The following is a 19,602-nucleotide window of genomic DNA, read 5'->3' as shown; positions in this document are numbered from 1 at the left end:
GTAAAACATTTATGTACTTTCACCTCGTATACTGTAAAACATTTATGTACTTTCACCTCGTATACTGTAAAACAGTTATGTACTTTCACCTCGTATACTGTAAAACAGTTATGTACTTTCACCTCGTATACTGTAAAACATTTGACCTCAAGTGAAATATTATCTTGCGTAGCACCCCGTATTTTCGACTTATTCAACAGCGTTTAAGAAATATATTACCTTCAACAGTGTTATCTTGTGATCAAGCCATCAATGTTTTTTTGTTATTTTTGGTGTCGTAAAATTTTTAGCTAACCGGTCAGCAATTAGCATGTTTGACATTTCAGTGGAAATACTACTACTATCAGCTTTCAGTAGGGGGGGGGGGAGAATGATCTAATACATTGGAACATGTGTAAGATTAGTATTCATGCTTGGAAATATGTTTCCCCTATATTCATTTAGGTGGCCCACTGCTGCTATATGTTTGCCACCGGGACAAAAAATATTTTGTAGATGTTGTATAATCATTTTTGCCAAGACGTGCTTTTAAATGGACTGTCGTTGGCTCAATGACTGGCAGTCTATGGAAACCGCTACAATGGTATTGCTCTAATGCTAGTAGCATGACCATCCTTGCCAACACTGCTGGAAAATAAACAACACCAAGTATATTTACATAAAATACCCTATAAACGAGTTAAACATTAAAATAGGACATAACAAAAGCACAGGCTACAATGTTAGCAGTGTTGATTATAAACTTTTTTTTTTTTTTTTTCTCAGAGAGTGGAACAAGGCCCCCACGATTCCTGAGGGTCACCTTCACCCGGACACACAGACGGCACAGCAACCCGGGCAGACTGACAACCCTCAGACAAGGAACTCTAAGAGCATGGACCTGGGTGAGTTCACACATGCACACAGTGTTGCACGCGCACACAGTGTTGCACGCGAACACAGTCCAATATGGAGGGATTTCAGTGCCAACAGAGATTGTATTTGAATTCCATAGTTTTTAATTGGTATTAAAAATGTGAATTTGAATTTATATATATATATTTTTTTTTATTGGTAATGCACAAATTGAATAATTTCATTCATAAATTCAATATTGTATTTTCTGATTTGAAACTGACTTGAATGAGTATTGCATTCAGTTTAAAAATCACATTTCAAAAAATAGTTGTGTATTGAATTTCAGTATGGTAGATATTGCTTTCATTATCTGTTTCAAGTGTTCAAACTATAATTTAAAGTTTACCAACGTTTCATACAGTGCCTTGCATAAGTATTCACACCCCTTAGATTTCTTCACATTTTATACACATTTTACTGTATAAACATATACACTGAACAAAATATTAACTTAACATGTAAAGTATTAGTTTCATGAGCTGAAATTAAAGATCCCAGAAATGATCCATACCCAGAAAAAAATAACTTCTTTCAAATTTTGTGCACAAATGTGTTTACATCCCGGTTAGTGAACATTTCTCATTTGCCAAGATAATCCATCCACCTGACAGGTGTGGCATACTAACAATCTGATTAAACAGCTCGATCATTACACAGGTCCACCTTGTGCTGGGAACAGTAAGAGACCACTATAAAATGTGCGGTTTTGTCACAAAACACAATGCTAAAGATGTCTCAAGTTTTGAGGGAGTGTGCAGTTGGCACGCTGACTGCAGGAATGTCCACCAGAGCTATTGCCAGAGAATGTAATGTTAATTTCTCTACCATAAGCCACCTACAACATCATTTTAGAGAATTTGTCAGTATGTCCAACCGGCCTCACTACCCTAGACCATGTGAATGGCGTGTGGGTGAGCGGTTTGCTGACGTCAATGTTGTGAACAGCGTTCCCGATAGTAGCGGTGGGGTTATGCTATGGGCAAGCAAAACCTACAGACAAGGAGCACAACTGCATTTTATCGATGGCAGTTTGAATGCACAAAAATACCGTGCCGAGATCCTGAGGCCTATATATATATATATTTTTTTTTTAAGGTGTCTGTGATCAACAAATGCATATGTCTTCCCAGTCTTGAAATCCATAGATTAGGGACTATTGAATTTATTTCAAATGACTGATTTCCTCATATGAACACTCACTCAGTAAAATCTATGAAATTGTTACATGTTGTGTTTATTTTCTGTTGGTTAAGGGCTTGTAAGTAAGCATTTCACTGTCAGGTCTACTACACCTGTTGTGTGTCAAATATAATTTTATTTTATTGGAAATACAATTTGATTTGATATACAGTACCAGTCAAAAGTTTGGACACACCTACTCATTCAAGGGTTTTTCTTTATTTTACTATTTTAGTGAAGACCTCAAAACTATGAAATAACACATGGAATCATGTAGTAACCAAAAAAGGGTTCTTCAAAGTAGCCACTTTGCCTTGATAACAGCTTTTCACACTCTTGGCATTCTCTCAACCAGCTTCAGTCTTAAAGTAGTACCTACATATGCTGAGCAGTTGTTGGCTGCTTTTCCTTCACTCTGCAGTCCTCATCCCAAACCATCTAAATGTTCTATATTTTTTTAATAAGAAGAATTCATAATAAGTATATGTATTCAACTTAACAAATCACATAAGTTACATGGACTACCTCTGTATGAAATAATAGAGGTTGACATGACCCTTCCACTGTCCACCGTGCATGCAACATCTGTAAGTTCCCTAGTGAAGTATTGAATTTCAAGCACAGATTCAACATTATTATCACATGGGCCCATTGGAATGGTTTCCTAATGCTATGTTAACACACACACGACCATGAAGGGTTTGCCAATTTAAAAAAAAAAATATATATATATATATATATATATACAGTGCCTTGCGAAAGTAGTCGGCCCCCTTGAACTTTGCGACCTTTTGCCACATTTCAGGCTTCAAACATAAAGATATAAAACTGTATTTTTTTGTGAAGTATCAACAACAAGTGGGACACAATCATGAAGTGGAACGACATTTATTGGATATTTCAAACTTTTTTAACAAATCAAAAACTGAAAAATTGGGCGTGCAAAATTATTCAGCCCCTTTACTTTCAGTGCAGCAAACTCCCTCCAGAAGTTCAGTGAGGATCTCTGAATGATCCAATGTTGACCTAAATGACTAATGATGATAAATACAATCCACCTGTGTGTAATCAAGTCTCCGTATAAATGCACCTGCACTGTGATAGTCTCAGAGGTCCGTTAAAAGCGCAGAGAGCATCATGAAGAACAAGGAACACACCAGGCAGGTCCGAGATACTGTTGTGAAGAAGTTTAAAGCCGGATTTGGATACAACAAGATTTCCCAAGCTTTAAATATCCCAAGGAGCACTGTGCAAGCGATAATATTGAAATGGAAGGCCTGAAATGTGGCAAAAGGTTGCAAAGTTCAAGGGGGCCGAATACTTTCGCAAGGCACTGTATATTAACTCAGCAAAAAACCGTCCCAGACCATGACGGACCCTTCAAATCGATCCCGCTCCAGAGGACAAGCCTCAGTGTAATGCTCATTCCTTCGACGATAAACGTGAATCCGACCATCACCCCTGGTGAGACAAAACAGTGACTCGCCAGTGGAGAGTACTTTTTGCTAGTCCTGTCTGGTCCAGCAACGGTGGGTTTGTGCCCACAGGTGATATTGATGCCAGTGATGTGTGGTGAGGACCTGCCTTACAATAGGCCTACAAGACCTCAGTCCAGCCTCTCTCAGCCTATTGCGGACAGTCTGAGCACTGATGGAGGGATTGTGCATTCCTGGTGTAACTCGGCCAATAGTTGTTGCCATCCTGTACCTGTCCCGCAGGTGTGATGTACCGATCCTGTGCAGGTGTTGAGTTTATATATATTTTTTGTGTATTTCTCTCCCAATTTAATTTCTGATCTTGTCTCATCGCTGTAATTTCCCAACGGGCTAGAGAGAGAGAGAGAGAGAGAGAGAGAGAGAGAGAGAGAGAGAGAGAGAGAGAGAGAGAGAGAGAGAGAGAGAGAGAGAGAGAGAGAGAGAGAGAGAGAGAGAGAGAGAGAGAGAGAGAGAGAGAGAGAGAGAGAGAGAGAGAGAGAGAGAGAGAGAGAGAGAGAGAGAGAGAGAGAGAGAGAGAGAGAGAGAGAGAGAGAGAGAGAGAGAGAGAGAGAGAGAGAGAGAGAGAGAGAGAGAGAGAGAGAGAGAGAGAGAGAGAGAGAGAGAGAGAGAGAGAGAGAGAGAGAGAGAGAGAGAGAGAGAGAGAGAGAGAGAGAGAGAGAGAGAGAGAGAGAGAGAGAGAGAGAGAGAGAGAGAGAGAGAGAGAGAGAGAGAGAGAGAGAGAGAGAGAGAGAGAGAGAGAGAGAGAGAGAGAGAGAGAGAGAGAGAGAGAGAGAGAGAGAGAGAGAGAGAGAGAGAGAGAGAGAGAGAGAGAGAGAGAGAGAGAGAGAGAGAGAGAGAGAGAAAAAAAGTTGTTCGTCCTCCGAAACATAACCCGCCAAACTGCGCTCCTTAACACCCGCCCGTTTAACCTGGAAGGCAGCTGCACCAATGTGTTGGAAGAAACACACCGAAGTCAGCCTGCAGGCGCCCGGCATGCCACAAGGAGTCGCTAGAGCGCGATGAGCCAAGTAAAGCAACCCCCTTGCCAAACCCTCCCCTATCCCGGGCGACGCTGGGCCAATTGTGCGCCGCCCTATGGGACTCCCTGTCACGGCCAGTTGTGACACAGCCTGGGATCAAACCCGGATCTGTAGTGACCCCTCAAGCACGGCGACGCAGTGCCTTAGACCGCTGCGCCACTTGGGAGGCCTGACCTTTTCAAGACAACGGTTCCTGAACGAGACTGTCTAGTCAGTCAAGCACTGCTCTGTGTGCGTGCATATGTGTCCACACTCATACCCAACTTGTTCCCTGAAATGATATTGCTCTAAACAGCTTATTTCCTCATATTAGCACCTGGGTGACCCTGCCAGCCTCTCTCTCTGGTTTTCTTTTCGCTCCCTCCTCTCATTCTTCCCCCATCTCTCTCTTTTCTCAATCCCCCACCCGTCTCCCTCCCTTTCTCCCTCTCCTCTGTTTCAGAGTGAGGTATATCTTACTCTGTTAATTATTTTTTGCCTGTCGCTGGTTTCCAATCCCAGTTCATTAGGGCTGTGGATTGGTTTCCCCCTTCTAAACTAGTCGCACGCCGCTACTGCACATTGATTGGCTTTTGTTAGGAAGAGACCCCCCGCATCCTACTCGCTGCTTCTCTTGTCTTTCTCTTTTTTGGTAATCTCTCTCTTTCCTCCTTGTTCTCTTTCACTCCATTTCCGTCCTTCTTTCTCCTTTTCGCTCTCTCTCTCCATATTTCTCCCTCACTTCACCTTTCTCCTACTCCCCCCCCCCCCCCCCCCCCCCCCCCCGAGGTTGTTATCTGAGGGTGGGGGAGCATTACCAGAGGCATGGGGACTGTATGACACTGTGACCCTGTGCTGTGTGTCACATTTGTAGGGATCATCCACTTTAATAGGGGGTAGTTTCCCATTTCCAAACGGGGGTTAAGCCGGGGTGAGTCAAGTCTGAGGGTTTATTTTTGCACTAAGCAGAAAGTAATAAGCAATATAAGCTCTGGTGCTTAGCAAATGTTTTCCTACGGGGACTGTAGGGTGCGGTGCACAAGCAAAACACGGGCTTGCATCTCAAATGGCACCCTATTCCTTAATCAGGAACTTTTTGACCAGGGCGTGTACTTATACATCAAGCTGCCTCATGCTACAAAGCGATTTATTTGTGTAGGGAATAGGGTGGCATTTAGGACGCACACATGACTTGTTTAGCGTTTCAGAGGTATCCGACGTTGGTTAAATGGGCTTAGCCAAGACTGTGGTCCTACCCGCTCACTCTCAAGTCTGTCTTAATGGCTGCACCTGGACCCGTATTTATAAAGCCTTTCAGAGTAGGAGTGCTGATCTAGGATCAGCTTGGCTTTTGAAATCATAAGCAATATAAGGTGGGAACTAAGTCAGCACATCTACTCTGAGACCCGTTTTGAATTCAGACCCAGGAGTTTTTCCCCCTGACGACATGACCTGATCTGACAATAGTTGAGTCATGTATATGAACGCACACACGTGGAGAAGAAACAATGCGGTTCGCTGAGCTGTAGTCATAATGATCTCACCAACACCAGCAGCAAATTCCTGTCCCAGCTGCAGAACATGTATTTATCTCTGTGTGTGTGGGTGTGTGTGTGTGTGTGTGGGTGGGTGAGAGATTGTTGATGCTGCTCTCCGTCTCTGTAACAATAGAAGCAGATTCATATGCACATTATTTTTAGCTTCGAGCCACACAGCTCACACACACACACACACACACACATCCGCCACCACAACCTTTTTGTGGCTACTGTATTTGAGGGAAAATGCAACGCATGAAGCCAGCAAATATAACAGCCAGTCTAATCCATTGTCCCCTCCGTCACAGCTGCATTTTCTCTCCCTCTCTTTTTAATTTTTCTTCTGCTCTCTCGTTTCTCTGCCGGGAGAAAGTTGACCTCATAAAATATGAAAAGGGATTATTTCAGAGAAATTGCGACGTAATGAAAACCTATTATTGTGTCCTGTGGCGCAGTGCCCCTCTGGCAGCTGATGCCGCTCCCTGCCTGCCTCCTCAATCCTGTTGGTGTGGATTAGAGAGAGGGAAAGACTGATGCGGGCGAGAGAGAGGGGGGAAGGTAGGGAAATAGGGGGGGGGAAGAGTACCCCGTTCTTGCCCTCCCCACCCACCCTCTCTCTCCTATACCATATCTCTTTCCCTCTCGCTCTTCTGTCCGTGTCTTGCTCCCTCTCTCTCTCTTTCTCCATCTCTGCTCAGAGAAAACAGACAAAGGCTACCCTTATGGTGTTCCAATATTCACTGTGTGTGTTTTCTGTGTTTCAGTGGCTGATGAGAGCAACATGAGATCCCTGGCAGAGCAGAGGCCAGGTGAAGAAACGTTCTCTTCCCTCTATCTGTATCCCCAACACACAACACACCCACACTCTTCAGACACACACAAACACACACCTTCTCAAACAAAGAAGGTGGGTAAACATTGAAAAAAATGTATGGAAAATAATCATAATTTTAAGTGTGCTGTTACACTGACTTGCACAACACATTACGACCTGTTCAGGACTCCTCTAACTCCTCTAATGGTTAAGGAAAGGATTGAGGGAAGGGGAAGCTGATCCTAGATCTGTACTTGGGGGGGGGGGGACTTCCCCCTGGAACGAACAAACTTCAGCGGGGAGGTGCTTTGTGTCACTGAACCTGATTTATATGTTCTCCTTACTCAGCTGCAAGCAGCAGGAAGTGATTTGTCAAGCTACCTCTTTGCTCCGACAGCCCTAGATTGCATTAGACCGGGATGTTCTTAATTTGTCTTCTTTCACTTAAGTGAGAAAGAGGGTGCAGGGATTGAATGAAAGGCTTGTACGCACGCCCCCCGCAGACACACACACACACAGAAACACACACACCTTAAATCTACCACAGCATAAACTGTTGCCGCATAACGACGACTCTACAAGTCCCACCCCCACAGTAAAGTACCACACTCAGCCCCCCCCCCCCCCCATACACTCAAACCTATTTTTACCCATATGATTTCCCTCAAAGGCCATTTCTGATCGGTAGTCACAATCACCCTTATGGGCTATGATAAATAAATATTCATTTTCTACATCAGCCTCTAACTGATGTGGACGCTAATGCGTATTGACAGGCTGCACTGAGTCCAGTTTGCTGACGGGGCCGTATTTGACGTGGTCCCCGTGCATGATTCTTTAAATGGCCCATGCTTCTTTATAGGCCTTGACATATTTCATTAGTAGGATGGTCTTTAAGAGGGGCTCCGCCTCCGGCTTTAATCTGGCTAAAACCGCTGTGTGTGCGCAAAGAAACACTAACGCGTAGACACATGCACCTGAGGATTACACATGTGCATGTGTGTGACATAGAAAGAGGGATAGCTCCAGTAATCCTCAGGCCCTCTGAATAGACTAGAGTGTGTGTATCAACAGCCAGAGGAGAACATGCTCATTTAGGAGAGGGGGATAAATGGATGTTTGGAGGGAGCCTCTCTCCATCTCCCCACTGTGGTCTCTGTCTCCATCTCTCCATCCTCCTCTGGCTGTCCCCCGGCTCTTAACATCTTTCCCTGGCAGCTCTACTCATACACAGGTCTGGGAACGCTTCCAGCGCGCGCACACACACACACACACCACTTAGTAGCCCTGCGCACGCACAGCTTCTAACAAATTTTGTCTCAGCTGTTTCAAGCGTTTGGTGCGTGCGTGCGTGTTGTGTGTGCGTGTTGTGGTGTGTGTGTGTGTGCGTGTTGTGGTGTGTGTGTGTGCGTGTTGTGGTGTGTGTGTGTGCGTGTTGTGGTGTGTGTGTGTGCGCGTGTTGTGATGTGTGTGCGTGTTGTGGTGTGTGTGTGTGCGTGTTGTGATGTGTGTGTGTGTGTGTGTGTGTGTGTGTGTGTGTGTGTGTGTGTGCGTGTTGTGTATGTGTGTGTGCGTGTTGTGATGTGTGTGTATGTGCGTGTTGTGGTGTGTTTGTTGTGGTGTGTGTGCATGTTTTGCTCCACTGATGCCTGGTTTAGTTTCTGTTGGAGATGGGGTGATATCCACCCACGCTGAAGCCCCGTTAGATGTGGCAAACACTGGCTAGCTTCTGGCCCGCTGGGCAACTGGCAGTGCCCGTTATTTAGTTTTGTCCCCTTCTGCAGTTAGACTTTGAAAACATGTAGCCTTCCCTTTTCCCCTGCCAACACGGAACCCTGCTTTGTTGTAGTTCGTATCGCTCTCTCTCTACCCAGCCCCGCTCTCCCTCATCTCACTGTTGTTGATTCAAGTTGAAAGTCACCATGTTGGGCTGATTTGAATTGATGGATCACTCTGTAGCGGGAAGGGCCATCTGTCTGTGTGTCTGTGTGTCTGTGTGCTCTGCCCACACTACATGCTTTGTGGTCTATCGCAGTGTAGTAGTGCATTTATTAAACCTAGCTTTAACAAATGATACATGTCCCATCTCTAGTCCCTGCCCCCCCTCTCCCCCTCCCATCCCTCCACGTGACTAATCCACTGAAGGTGAGTCTGTAATTATGAAATGGCCTTTTAAGTCTCTGACCATTATTAGAGCCATACGTCTAACTGAGCAAATATGCAGCCATAGGCTCCATCTATACATCTAAACACGATTACTGCCTTCTGCCTGCATCTGTGTCCCTTCCGGGGATGCATTGTTAGTGATTTATCAGAGTGCACTCGGGGAGCAGATAAGCTATGATTGGTTGCAACGTTAATTGGAACTAAATTGTGATTGGTAGGGACCTTAATTGAACTGTACTTTGATTGGATGGAACTTTTGAGTTAAGTTAATTATTTCACAAAAGTTAGTGGACACTTACAGTTGAAGTCGGAAGTTTACATACACATTAGCCAAGTACTTTTTCCACAATTCCTGACATTTAATCCTAGTAAAAATGCACTGTTTTAGGTCAGTTCAGAACACCACTTTATTTTAAGAATGGGAAATGTCAGAATAATAGTAGAGAGATTTATTTATTTCAGCTTTTATTTCTTTCATCACATTCCCACTGTGTCAGAAGTTTACATACACTCACTCATTAGTATTTGGTAGCATTGCCTTTAAATTGTTTAACTAGGGTCAAACGTTTCAGGTTGCCTTCCACAATCTTCCCAAAATAAGTTGGGTGAATTGTGGCCCATTCCTCCTGACAGAGCTGGTGTAACTGAGTCAGGTATGTAGGCCTCCTTGCTAGCACACGCTTTTTCAGTTCTGCCCACAAATGTTCTTTGGGATTGAGGTCAGGGCTTTGTGATGGCCACTCCACTCCCCCTTTTTCCTCCAAACATAATGATGGTCATTATGGGCAAGCAGTTCTATTTTTGTTTCATCAGACCAGAGGACATTTCTCCAGTCTTACCCCTTTTTCTCCCCAATTTCGTAGTATCCAATTGTTGTAGTATCTTGTCTCATCGCTACAACTCCCGTACGGGCTCGGGAGAGACGAAGGTTGAAAGTCAGATACACAACCAACCAAGCCGCTGCTTCTTTAACACAGCGCACATCCAACCCGGAAGCCAGCCGCACCAATGCGCCGAAGGAAACACCGTGCACCTGGCCACTAGCGTACACTGTGTACACTGCGCCCAGCCCGCCACAGGAGTCGCTGGTGCGCGATGAGACAAGGACACCCCTACCGACCAAGCCCTCCCTAACCCGAGCGACGCTAGGCCAATTGTGCGTCGCCCCACGGCGTCGCCCCACGGTCGCGGCCGGTTACGACAGAGCCTGGGCGCGAACCCAGGACTCTGATGGCACAGCTGGCGCTGCTGTACAGCGCCCTTAACCACTGCGCCACCCGGGAGGCCCCAGTCTGTCTTTTTTTATGGCGGTTTTGGAGCAGTGGCTTCTTCCTTTCAGGTTATGTTGATATAGGACTTGTTTGACTGTGGATATAATACGTTTGTACCTGTTTCCTCCAGCATCTTTGCAAGGTCCTTTGCTGTTGTTCTGGGATTGATTTGCCCTTTTCGCAACAAAGTACGTTCATCTCTAGGAGAGAGAACGTGTCTCCTTCGTGAGTGGTATGACGGCTGAGTGGTCCCATGGTGTTTACACTTACGTACTTTTGTTTGTACAGATGAACGTGGTACCTTCAGGCATTTGGAAATTGCTCCCAAGGATAAACCAGACTTGTGGTCTACAATAATTTTTCTGAGGTCTTGGCTGATTTATTTTGATTTTCCCATGATGTCAAGCAAAGAGGCACTGAGTTTGAAGGTAGGCCTTGAAATACAATTGACTCAAATGATGTCAGTTATCCTATCAGAAGCTTCTAAAGCCATGACACCATTTTCTGGAATTTTCCAAGCTGTTTAAAGGTACAGTCAACTTAGTGTATGTAAACTTCTGACCCACTGGAATTGTGATGCAGTGAATTATAAGTGAAACAATATGTCTGTAGACAATTGTTGAGAAAATTTCTTGTGTCATGCACAAAGTAGATGTCCTAACCGACTTGTCAAAACTATAGTTTGTTAACAAGTCATTTGTGGAGTGGTTGAAAAACAAGTTTTAATGACTCCAACCTAAGTGTATGTAAACTTCCGACTTCAACTGTACATGTGCATTGCTTACTGTACCACTCTGAAACCTGTTTGTTTTGTTGTATCTGCCTCTCCTATACATTGCCCTATGAATACTAAGTTATTCTGTTTTCATCGGGTACAGCTCAAATGTCAACACCCAAAGGTTGTGGTATTAAAATAGGTTTGAAGGTGTCCACCCACCCACATTATATACCTTTTCCATTTATTGGAAAGGGGAAAGTCTAGGTTGTTTTTACTAGTTTGCATCACAGATGGGAGATGGAAAGGTAAACCGATAATGTCTATCCTTCATGATGATGAGAAGAAGAGCGAGGCTCACACACACACACACACACACACACCCCGACACGGACAGAGGTGTCTCCATGACAACTGACCTTTTTAAATCATCCACTGCAGGGAGAGGCTGCTTAAAACGTGGCATTTCTGTCACCGGTGGCGCCCTTGCTCAGTTGAGCTGCAGAAACGCTCGCTCTCGTCAAAGAGGGGAAACGCTCGCTCTAGTCAAAGAGGGGAAACGCTCGCTCTAGTCAAAGAGGGAAAACGCTCGCTCTAGTCAAAGAGGGGAAATGCTCACGCTTACAAATGCATCAATATCTCAGGTGCCACCTACTGCCAATGTTCCCTTGAGCAAGTAACTTAACCCCCATAATTGCTCGTTGGTCGATGCACTGTGGCTGCCCTCCTGCTCCAGCCTCTCCAATCTAATGTGTGTTTGTGTATGAATATCAAGGGTTGGATTAAAGCAGAAGACAAATGTCCATCTTGCGTAGACTAATAAAGTATATCTTCTCTTAGTCTCTCAATCCTAGCGCTCGGTGTGTTTCTGCTGTCGGTTTGAAACCCTGTACCTTAGTGTGCTGCAGTATTCGAGTCGTGAAGGATTCCGGTGTGTGCTTCTCTGCATCGTACATGTGGTTCTAATGTGTTTTGATTTGTATAACGCAGGTGTGTGTTGCTAGAGGTGGTTGCATAACATTACTCCTATTGCTCAAAGTTGTATTCAGATGGGCAGTATTGGTTTGTGTGGGATCCCTTACAGCGTTCCTGTCTTGCGCTGCACTGTCAGAGGGTTGCACCGGTCACCAATGATTGTTGACCTGACATGATGAGTGAGTGAATGAACGAACCCACATTGAGCATCTGGTCCACAGCAGGCAGTGATCGTAGTCAAACGTTATTCATTTACATCTACATTCACCTATATATCCAGTGTAGGTATGTCAAATTGGTGAACGTATGTATGTGTATACATACATACACACATACATACATACACACACACACACACACACACACACACACACACAGGTGGTGTTGTGCTTGCAAATGCACACAAGCGTGTACTGCACACACACACTCTGAGCCCAGCGTTCACTGCTGCAACCCAGCAGCAAGCAGCTTAATTCTATCAGGCTGCTAGCCGGACAGCCACAATTACATTTGTGACACAAATCCTGCTTCTCAAATTGAGCATTTTATTCCTGAACGCATCCGCTCTCTATTTATAACCCCTTATTTCACACAAATCCCACTTCTTCCTCAAAGTCAATTTAGGACTTAAAAGCCACTGCTGCAGCAGCCCTGCTCACTTTCCCTCCTTTCCCCTCGACTCTATCGCCCACTCTCCAAAAAATCAATTTCAAGAGGAATATTCTCAAGCTTTGAAGACTGAGTTGACAAAAGAGAGTCTAAAACGAGAACATTTTGAGCGTTTGCCTTCTCCGAGAACGTTTTGAAGAATAAATGTCTTGCAAATCCCTGGTGTGAGTTAGAAATAAACACTTAGAAATAGTCACTTTTTCAGTCGGTTTTAAACTATTTTCTGTACCTTTTTAGCAAAATAGCCAAATGAAGGCCAAATGAAGGATTGGGGAACGATTTGGGACTGACTGTGTGTTTCTGGCCACATCCCCTTTGCTTGTCTTTCTCTGCGGCCTACTTATGCATGCCCTGGTCCGGTGATGGACCTCTGTGACTAACCTACAACACTAGCCATTGGAGCGACCTTTTCTCCTTACAGAGCTATACCGTCCTGCAGGTTTTTTGCTCCAACCCTAATTTAGAACACCTACTGCTCTAGCTGCTCACCAGGACCTTTTTGATGTTTGTTACAGCAGGGTCGAAGCAAAAAACCTGTGTACCCAGGAGCTCCCCATGAAGAGGGTCTGGCCATGTGTTTGACACCTTTTCCGGCATGACCCTTTTTGTTGTTCCTTTTTCTCTTCTTTATCCACTCCCTTCTTCGCTCCCTCTGTGTCCTCCCGTTTTTGTTTTTTCTGTTGGTTCTCACCCTCCTCACTTCTCTCTCTTTTTGCTCCGTTCTCTTCATTAACTGTGGTCTTCCTCTTGTAGTCTGTCCTATCGTCTTCATGTGCCTCCTCCTCTTGCTTTCTGTCTCTCTTCCTCCTAACTGTGGCCCATGCCTGTGTACTCACGGCAGTCCTTTGGCACTCCTCCACTCCCCTTCATCCTCTTCCTTTGCTTCTACATGAATGCATCCCTCTCTCTCGCCTCGTATCTTTTACACTCCCCAACTCCCCATTTTAAATTAATCCATTTCTCCCCAACCGCTCCTCTTCTCTCCCCCCCTTCCTCTCTTTCCACTTCCCGTCCTCCTTCCTTCTATCCATGCTGACCGGGGTCTCCCTCCCTGTCTCTCCCCTTCTCAGAGTCCTCATCCAGGGGGAGTGACCTGGGTCCCACCTTGGGGCTATGGAAGTCCTGCTCCTTGGAGAGTCTCCAGTCGGCCGTGTCGGAGGCCCGGCAGCTGAGCCAGCAGAGCCAGGTGCCCTTCCACCGCCCCAGGCCCCACATGGTGCGGGGGAGGGGCTGCAACCAGAGCTTCCGCACCGCCATCGACAAGTCCTACGATGGGCCCTCGGAGCCGGAGGACGGTAAGGGAAATCACCATTGTTAATACAACACTGAGCATGACTATGTTCCCTGGGTCCTATGTTCCCTCAGTTCCCACAGCCCAATGTTCCCTCTCCCCTATGTTTCCTTAGCCCTATCTTCTAAACCAGGGGTCGAGGGGGCGGGGTGGACACATACGTATTCCAATTTTTAGTATTTTGTCATTTGTATTTCACTGTCCTGAACTACAATACAATGTATTGTGTAATAAAATACAAATACTTTTCTATACTATATTTTTATAGCGGTTCACAATTTTGTGGCCCCAAATTTACTACATTGGTGTCAGAAGTGTGATGGCACTATGTAGTGTGATAAAAGCATCTGCTAAATGACCAAAATGTCAAAAATAGACACTTTCCAAGCACACTGGGTATCATTCTAATTATCCTCATCCCCAAACAAGGCCACATCTCATTACTAAACCAATAATTTGTAAAACAAGCGTTTGTGCCAATTTTGATTGAAATTGGTCATTGGGTGCCGAGGGAACATACGTGGGGCCGAGGGAATGTCCGAGGGAACGTCCGAGGGAACGGCCGAGGGAACGTCCTTGGGGCCGAGGGAACGTCCTTGGGGCCGAGCACGGCCGAGGGAACGTCCGTGGCGCCGAGGGAACGGCCGAGGGAACGTCCGTGGGGCCGAGGGAACGGCCGAGGGAACGTCCGTGGGGCCGAGGGAACGGCCGAGGGAACGTCCGTGGGGCCGAGGGAACGTCCGTGGGGCCGAGGGAACGGCCGAGGGAACGGCCGAGGGAACGTCCGTGGGGCCGAGGGAACGTCCGAGGGAACGTCCGTGGGGCCGAGGGAACGTCCGAGGGAACGTCCGTGGGGCCGAGGGAACGTCCGAGGGAACGTCCGTGGGGCCGAGGGAACGTCCGAGGGAACGGCCGAGGGAACGTCTGTGGGGCCGAGGGAACGTCCGAGGGAACGTCCGTGGGGCCGAGGGAACGGCCGAGGGAACGGCCGAGGGAACGGCCGAGGGAACGGCCGAGGGAACGGCCGAGGGAACGGCCGAGGGAACGTCCGTGGGAACGTCCGTGGGAACGTCCGAGGGAACGTCCGAGGGAACGTCCGAGGGAACGTCCGAGGGAACGTCCGTGGGAACGTCCGAGGGAACGTCCGTGGGAACGTCCGAGGGAACGTCCGTGGGAACGTCCGAGGGAACGTCCGTGGGGCCGAGGGAACGGCCGAGGGAACGTCCGTGGGGCCGAGGGAACGGCCGAGGGAACGTCCGTGGGGCCGAGGGAACGGCCGAGGGAACGTCCGTGGGGCCGAGGGAACGGCCGAGGGAACGTCCGTGGGGCCGAGGGAACGTCCGTGGGGCCGAGGGAACGTCCGTGGGGCCGTCCTTGGGGCCGAGCACGGCCGAGGGAACGTCCTTGGGGCCGAGGGAACGTCTGTGGGGCAAGTGAATCCAGGTAAAAGCTATGATCCCTTATTGATGTCACTTGTTAAATCCACTTCAATCAGTGAAGATGAAGGGGAGGAGACAGGTTGAAGAAGGATTTTTAAGCTTTGATACAATTGAGACATGGATTGTGTATGTGTGTCATTCAGAGGACGAATGGGCAAGACAAAATATTTAAGTGCCTTTGAATGGGGTATGGTAGTAGGTGCCAGGCGAACTGGTTTGAGTGTCAAGAACTGCAGCGCTGCTGGGTTTTTCACGCTCAACAGTTTCCCGTGTGTATCAAGAATGGTCCACTACCCAAAGGACATCCAGCCAACTTGACACAAAGGTGGGATGCTTTGGCGTGAACATGGGCCAGCATTCCTGTTGAACACTTCTGACACCTTGTAGGGTCCATGCCCTGACGAATTAAGACTTTTCTAGGACAAAAGGATTTGCAACTCAATATTAAAGTGTTCCTAATGTTCTGGACACTCAGTGTATAATTGCCTTTGGACCGATTTATTCAGAAATATCCACATATGAGTTGTATAAACTTTGGTTTATGAGTCATTTAGCCATTGCGTAACTCGCTGACGTTCGCTGCAAAACGCAGAGGTCGCAAAAGGACACACTGTTTAGCGGCTCAATGTACATGTAGTCAGCGTTTCTGGGCAGAGAACTTTTTTAATCCCACAGCTGCACATTTTTTATATAACATCTTTCATGTGAAGCCAAATATCTGTCTGTGTGTGAGCTGTGTGTGTGTGTGAGCTGTGTGTGTGTGTGAGCTGTGTGTGTGTGTGAGCTGTGTGTGTGTGTGAGCTGTGTGTGTGTGTGAGCTGTGTGTGTGTGTGAGCTGTGTGTGTGTGTGAGCTGTGTGTGTGTGTGTGAGCTGTGTGTGTGTGTGAGCTGTGTGTGTGTGTGTGTGTGAGCTGTGTGTGTGTGTGAGCTGTGTGTGTGTGTGTGAGCTGTGTGTGTGTGTGTGTGAGCTGTGTGTGTGTGTGAGCTGTGCGTGTGTGAGCTGTGCGTGTGTGAGCTGTGCGTGTGTGAGCTGTGCGTGTGTGTGTGTGAGCTGTGCGTGTGTGTGTGTGAGCTGTGTGTGTGAGCTGTGTGTGTGTGTGTGTGTGTGTGAGCTGTGTGTGTGTGTGTGTGTGTGTGAGCTGTGTGTGTGTGTGTGTGAGCTGTGTGTGTGTGTGTGTGTGAGCTGTGCGTGTGTGAGCTGTGCGTGTGTGTGTGTGAGCTGTGTGTGTGTGTGTGTGTGAGCTGTGTGTGTGTGTGTGTGTGTGAGCTGTGTGTGTGTGTGTGTGTGTGTGTGTGAGCTGTGTGTGTGTGTGTGAGTGAGCTGTGTGTGTGTGACCATCTGAGCATCCAAACTGAACCATAAACCACTAGAATTGCCTCTGACTCATCCTCTGGCCTCACGGAGTGGTTGCCTCAGGCTTAGAGGGGGAACCAGTGATTCTGACTACAAGATCGGAGGCAGCACCCCCCACCTCTCCCACTTTCCCAAAAAGACATGTTGGTGAACCCGGCTGCAAAGTATTGAGTCACTGCAGGTGGGATGGGGAATGTATATGAGTGTGTGTTTGTCTGCCTGTCTACTTCATTGTGTTTATGGCATCTGTGTCGACTTTAAGGCTGTCCCGGCAAAAAAGAAAAATCTTGGTCGACCAAGAGTCGTCCTGTTCTTTAAATGTTGAAACGTTATTTTCCATATATAGACACACACCCAATGTGTTTGAACAAAAGCAACTACATACTACACTGTTTGATTAAATAATTAAGACACACAAATGACTCGAGAAAGAGCCCGATGTTAAAAAAATGACAGCGAGTGCCTGTGTGATTGGCACACGTTGTCTCGCTCTCCTCACAACTGCAGCGTGAAGGCTCCAGAGCACAGCAAGTGTTTATTGCACTGTGTTAGCTGCAACATCATTTCAGTCATTTAGTTTATTACTTGTTTCTGACTGAAAAGTTATGTTACCGAAATCCCTAATTTGTTGAGTAAAAATATTCCCTATTCCCTCAACCGTTGCTCTCTTTACTTGACACATGTAAGCATCTTAAGTATGTGGCCAATAGGGCCTGACCTATAGCTTTACATAATCACAGCAATAAATTGGTTTGAACAATCTCTGAACACAGTAACACGTGACAGCAAAATGGAGGCGGAGGACGTGAAAAACAAACTCGGAAACGGGTGAATGTTTACTGTTTGCTCAGGAGGGAAAGGGAAGTCAGATATGTGGAAGACATTTGACTTAGTTGTGGAAACTACTGGAAAGCCAGGAAAAAGGAGGGCATAGGAGCAAGCGCTGCGTGAGTATTATGTGTGCCAAACAGTTGCTGTTAGATTACAATATTATATAATTTTCTGACCATTTGGAACAGTGTAAACAACACTAAATATGTAAGTGTACCAGAGTCTGTGCTAATTACAGAAAACTAAAAACACTTGCATGCATTGGTGAACTGCCCTTTATTTATCGTTTAGGCTAATTATTCAGAGCTCCCTTTATTACATTATTAAACTAAAATGCTTGATTGCATTTCAAAGTATGACCGTCTCGTATGCTGTGTGATGGCATGAACGAATGAGTGATAAATAGAATATATTGAAATATAGGCCTAAATAAGTTATGGTATTAAGACTAAACTGGATGTGCTCTTAAGCCTACAGCTCCATGGTTGTTACTATACAAAGCCTACTAATGATAACGACATTGCTTATTATTATAATGACAGTGACCGTATCCAACGCAGGATAATTCGCATTTGTTATAAAATAATATTAGATTCATTAGTGTTGCATCGTTATTCTTTACATAATATAACCATATACAATTGTATGTCTTAGAGTGATGGACTGTGCCCTCCCCAATGGATAAGTCCACTGAGAGAGGCACGAAACAGACAGGTGTCTTGTGCACCATGAAATATATTTTTTTTCTTGCGAATGCTCGACTAAAGAAATCTTGGTCGACCATCAGTCTATTGACCAAACAATCGTCCAGTCGACGAAATGGGGTCAGCCCTAGTTGACCTTTTTTAACCTTTGCTACCTCCCTCTCAGATGACCTGTCAGAGCAGAGCTCAGGCCGAGAAACTCCCGTCAGTGGCTCATCCCGCCAGGACCAGATTGAATCAGAGGCAGGGAAGAAGAAGAAGAAGACCAAAGGGAAGAAGAAAGAGAAGAAAAGCAAAGAAAAAGTGAAGAAGAAAACCGAGGATTCTGAGGACCAGGAGAAAAAGGCCAAGAAAAAAGGATTTGGGCTCTTAAGGTAGGCAACCATTTACAATTTTACAATTCCGTAATTTAGCTGATGCTCTTATCCAGAGCATAGATTTTTGTACGGGTCCCCTGTGGGAATCAAGCCCACAACCCTCGCGTTGCAAGCTCCTTGATCTTCCAACTGAGCCACACAATGTTTCCACTCTTTACGTTTCATAATATGTATCTCTGAATTCTAGTTCCACTCTTGCCTCTTTTAGCACTCCCCTTTTCCAACTGTTCAGATCATTCAACCACTGCTTATTCCAGTATGACTGACCCAACGTTTTCACCATCCCAATAAGCACCTAACACAAATCTCACAATTTCTTTCACTAGTACAGGGCATTCCAAACCTGTTCCTGGAGAGCTACCCTCCTGTAGGTTTTCACTGTAAACTCAGTTGTAAACTAACCTGGTTCAGGTTATCAACTAGCTAATTATTAGAATCAGGTGTGCTGGACTAGGATTGGAGAGAGAACATACAGGAAGGTAGCTCTCCGGGAATAGGGTTGGAGAGCCCTGCACTAGTTCTAAGCTAAGAATGATCTTGCTGAGATTTAGGGTAAATGTGGTACTGTATAGTAAAAAGATGGTTATCGATCTAGTCTTGTTATTACACCGTAGAAGTTCAAAGATTTGTCATTCGATTGCGATGCGATCAATGTCTATCGATTTTAGGCCCTCGGATAAGAATCCAATCGTCCAGCATGTCAGTGGTAATGGTGGGGAGATGTACACAGTTAACATCTGGCTTGGTAGCAGGATGGACACACACACACACACACACACACACACACGCACAACCTTTTACTTGGTTTGTTTCTGGGAGGGTTGTTGGTTGCAGGTGGGAGATGGAGAGGTCACAGGACAGGGCTGTTGTTATTGGACCTCTTATCAC

The 19,602-nt window shown here is 46.0% G+C and overlaps 1 protein-coding gene across 7 annotated transcripts in view; it reads left to right on the top strand.

Moving 5' to 3' along the window:
- The window catches only part of pard3ba (par-3 family cell polarity regulator beta a), a 174,950-nt gene that overhangs the window by 103,253 nt on the left and 52,095 nt on the right, over positions 1–19,602 (top strand). For 6 of the 7 annotated variants that reach the window (XM_036983067.1, XM_036983066.1, XM_036983071.1 and 3 more), the window contains 4 exons: positions 766–884; positions 6,873–6,917; positions 13,789–14,013; positions 18,504–18,711. In XM_036983067.1, the coding sequence (XP_036838962.1) occupies positions 766–884; positions 6,873–6,917; positions 13,789–14,013; positions 18,504–18,711 (597 nt within the window). The remainder of the gene's footprint in view (positions 1–765; positions 885–6,872; positions 6,918–13,788; positions 14,014–18,503; positions 18,712–19,602) is intronic. The other variant, XM_036983068.1, reaches the window with a different exon arrangement.

Source organism: Oncorhynchus mykiss, chromosome 7, assembly GCF_013265735.2.
Source record: "Oncorhynchus mykiss isolate Arlee chromosome 7, USDA_OmykA_1.1, whole genome shotgun sequence".
Lineage (NCBI taxonomy): Eukaryota > Metazoa > Chordata > Actinopteri > Salmoniformes > Salmonidae > Oncorhynchus > Oncorhynchus mykiss.
This window is presented reverse-complemented; position numbering and strand designations above follow the sequence as displayed.